General features: G+C 45.6%; 1 protein-coding gene across 1 annotated transcript; it reads right to left on the minus strand.

Moving 5' to 3' along the window:
• Positions 1–335: 335 nt before the first annotated feature.
• Positions 336–1,605, minus strand: LOC125312758 (F-box/kelch-repeat protein At3g06240-like). Its single transcript, XM_048272093.1, has one exon. The coding sequence runs from the start codon at positions 1,546–1,548 to the stop codon at positions 409–411; it is 1,140 nt and encodes a 379-aa protein (XP_048128050.1). The 5' UTR covers positions 1,549–1,605; the 3' UTR covers positions 336–408.
• Positions 1,606–3,155: the final 1,550 nt, after the last annotated feature.

Here is a 3,155-nt window from a genome sequence, read left to right on the forward strand (position 1 = left end):
GAGGAGGCGACTACAAGCATAGGAAAAACAAAGAAACAAGAAGCATAGGCAGGCCTACCTCATGGAAACACCGTTCCTAATATACGTGATTGAAGCACATACATGCATAGCATTCAAAAAGCTTTGTCAGTCTTTTCTGCATTGTCTAAAATCTGCTAGTAACGGCAATGCTGAAGTTGTAGATGCGGTCTTGAGAAGCATACGTTCACCGAAAATGAAAATGCATTTTGAAGCTTGCAAGAAGTACAAAAAATAAAATAGCACCACCACATTTCCTCTGTTCATCATTTTGTGGCCATAGCATATGCGGACAAAACCATTTCTTCGCGATTCAGACGTACCTTTCAACTTTTCTCCAAGTAGAATCTATCTTTCATATCGATAAATGTAGCAGCAACCGAGTCATATCTAAAGTTTAACGAGGCTCTCTGCAATGGTGACCCAATCGCAAGTCTCCAATAATGGAAGATTTGTGAATTGTCTCGTGATCAGATTCCAAGAAAATGGTTCTCCACTATGTATCTCCATCAGAAGCTCACCATTGCACGTGAAGCCACCAAATCCTATTACCATTCCGCGAGCCTCAAAATTGTACAGCTTAGTCCAAGACTTGGGCACGCCGTAGTCTCTCATAACCCAAATAGAACAAACGGATTGAGGTTTGGGGTCGGCATATGCATCCCCACAACGACTAGTGAACACAGCCAGCAAGTCACTCAATACTGCCACAGACACTATTAATCTGCCACTGTCTTTCTGAATCTCTTCCGGCAGAGCTATTTCGTCAAACACCTCACCTGCCACATCGAACGAGACTATCAATCCGTCTGCACACTTACCCCACGGACCATCGAACTTGAATGCAAACGAGTGCAGCTTCCCATTGAAGAAGACCGCCGTTCTGTATCCGCAGAAAGCAGGAACCTCCCACTCCAAACTTCTCCAGGAATCTGTACTGAGTGAATAAATCTCGACTCGAGCCTTTGGCCCACCAAGGCATCCACCACTATCTTCTAAAACATAGAAAATCCTCACAATCTTATAGTCATTCGAGCCAGCGTCGAAGCCAAACCCTAAAACTCTATGAAGAGTCACCGCGGAAAGATATTGATGCTTCAGACCGGATCGTGGAACCGCCTTGTGCTTTCTGGTGAATAAATTCCACAAATAAAACGTCTCACCAGGGCCATTTGTGGAAAATTCTCTGACGCAGATCAAGCCATTACACGAACCAACAAAACTGCACTGGTTGGCAGGATTACCAAATGGAATTTCGATTTGTGACTGGGAAGGCAGAGCAAGAGACACATTGGGAAACAGAGAGCACAGCCTCTGCACAGGATCGAACCGATGTAGACAGAGGAGATGCCAGTTGGAGGCATCAAGAGCGGAGTGGTTCAAGTGGAGGGCCACGAAACGAGGGTCGTCGATGGCGGAACGCCATGATCGGGAAACACACCTGAATCGGAGGAGAGATTCCACCGGCAATCGCTTCAGGATCTCGACGACGACGTCTTGAGGTATATTTGGGTCGTCGGAGGAACTCATGGTTAGGGTTTGAGAAGAAGAGCGGAGGAAACGAAGGGAATCGTAGAAAGCTTTCTCTGTTTCAGTATTGGCCGTCGCAGTTAGGGGTGTGCAAACTGGACCGGACCGGCCCGGACCGGTCGGGTTGGTCCGGTCCTTGAGGTGGATGGTCCGGTCCCCGGTCCTAATAAATGGGACCGGTGGTCGGGCGGTCCGGTCCTCGGGTTTCTTGTATTGGGACCGGACCTGCCCGGCCCCGACCCGACCGCCAATAATATATAATTATTTATATATAAATATATACAATTGCAAAAAAAAAAATTGAAAACAAAACATAATAATAAAAGTCCATCGCCCATTTTTTTTCCCAACCTTGCACGGTCGCACTCTCCTCCTCAAGACTCTCTTTTTAGTTTTATTTTCCATCTTGTTTTTGGTCATCTTTTCTCTCTACAGGCTTTTTTGAATGCTGTTGGTGATGTTTTTATCATGTAATGGTTGGATTTGGTATTGAATTTGAACATTTTGGTCAAGTTCGTCGATCATAAAAGTCATAGCGAATTGCTATGTTTTTACCATGGTATAGTTTATTAAGTTGACTAGATTTTCAATAGTTAGCGGTCCCATCGGGGCGGGATCGAGACCGGACCAGGGCCGGTCCGGACCGGGACCGCCGATCCCGATCCGGTCCTTGGTCTCGAAAATATGGGGACCGGGACTACGATCCGGTCCCCGGTTCCATGCTGGGACCGGACCGGCCCGAACCATGCACACCCCTAGTCGCCATCCCCTATACCTCTCTGTTTGCCACGTGATAACCACGTGACATTCACGATTTTCTCACGTGACTAGACACCGAAAACTAATTAGCATGTAAATGATTATTAATCTTAATAATTTGTCAAACCTTGAATATTCTCTTTTCCGCTCACGCAATTACATAGAGAAAACAATAAATAAACAGTAAAGTTCGCATCAAAAGACTCTTAAATGAAAAAGCGTAAGAGACATGCCCGGTAGGAGGTAATAACCTTCATGAACCCAACCGACCCAAAGCGAATATTTCGGGTGTTTTTCGAGTTGGGTCTCATATTGGTTGGGGCAATAAATAAATTCATGAGTATCTCGATGATTCGGTTCGGCGGTGCCTCCTCCGGATCAATGTGAAAAGCTCACCATCGGCTCCGCCCGAGTCGTTGTTCATGGTGGTTCGGGTCTTCATGGCGATCCATATCTCGATGTGATGTGTCCATGGACTCAATATCTCCGGATCAATGTGAAAAGCTCACCATCGACTCTGCCGGAGTCGTTGTTCATGCAGGATTGCATGGGTTGAAAAAACTGGTATCAGCATACCTTCTAATAGAAGAAATGTTTGACAAATCATTGAAACACTTGCCAAAACAGTTAAATAGGGATAACTGAGCATTCTCTCTCGAGTCTTGTTCTCTGCTCATTCAAGCCTTACAAAGCCAACAATTATGGAATCCAAGAGGAACAAGGAGGGTAGATATCATCCCAACCAACAATGACGGATTCACCGACACCCAAATAGTTTCATCCTAGTTTAGGGGTAGAAACTAGGCATCCTTTCGCCCTTTCGTGGGGATAAGTACACTAAAAGTATC

The sequence above is a fragment of the Rhodamnia argentea genome, chromosome 11, assembly GCF_020921035.1.
Source record: "Rhodamnia argentea isolate NSW1041297 chromosome 11, ASM2092103v1, whole genome shotgun sequence".
Lineage (NCBI taxonomy): Eukaryota > Viridiplantae > Streptophyta > Magnoliopsida > Myrtales > Myrtaceae > Rhodamnia > Rhodamnia argentea.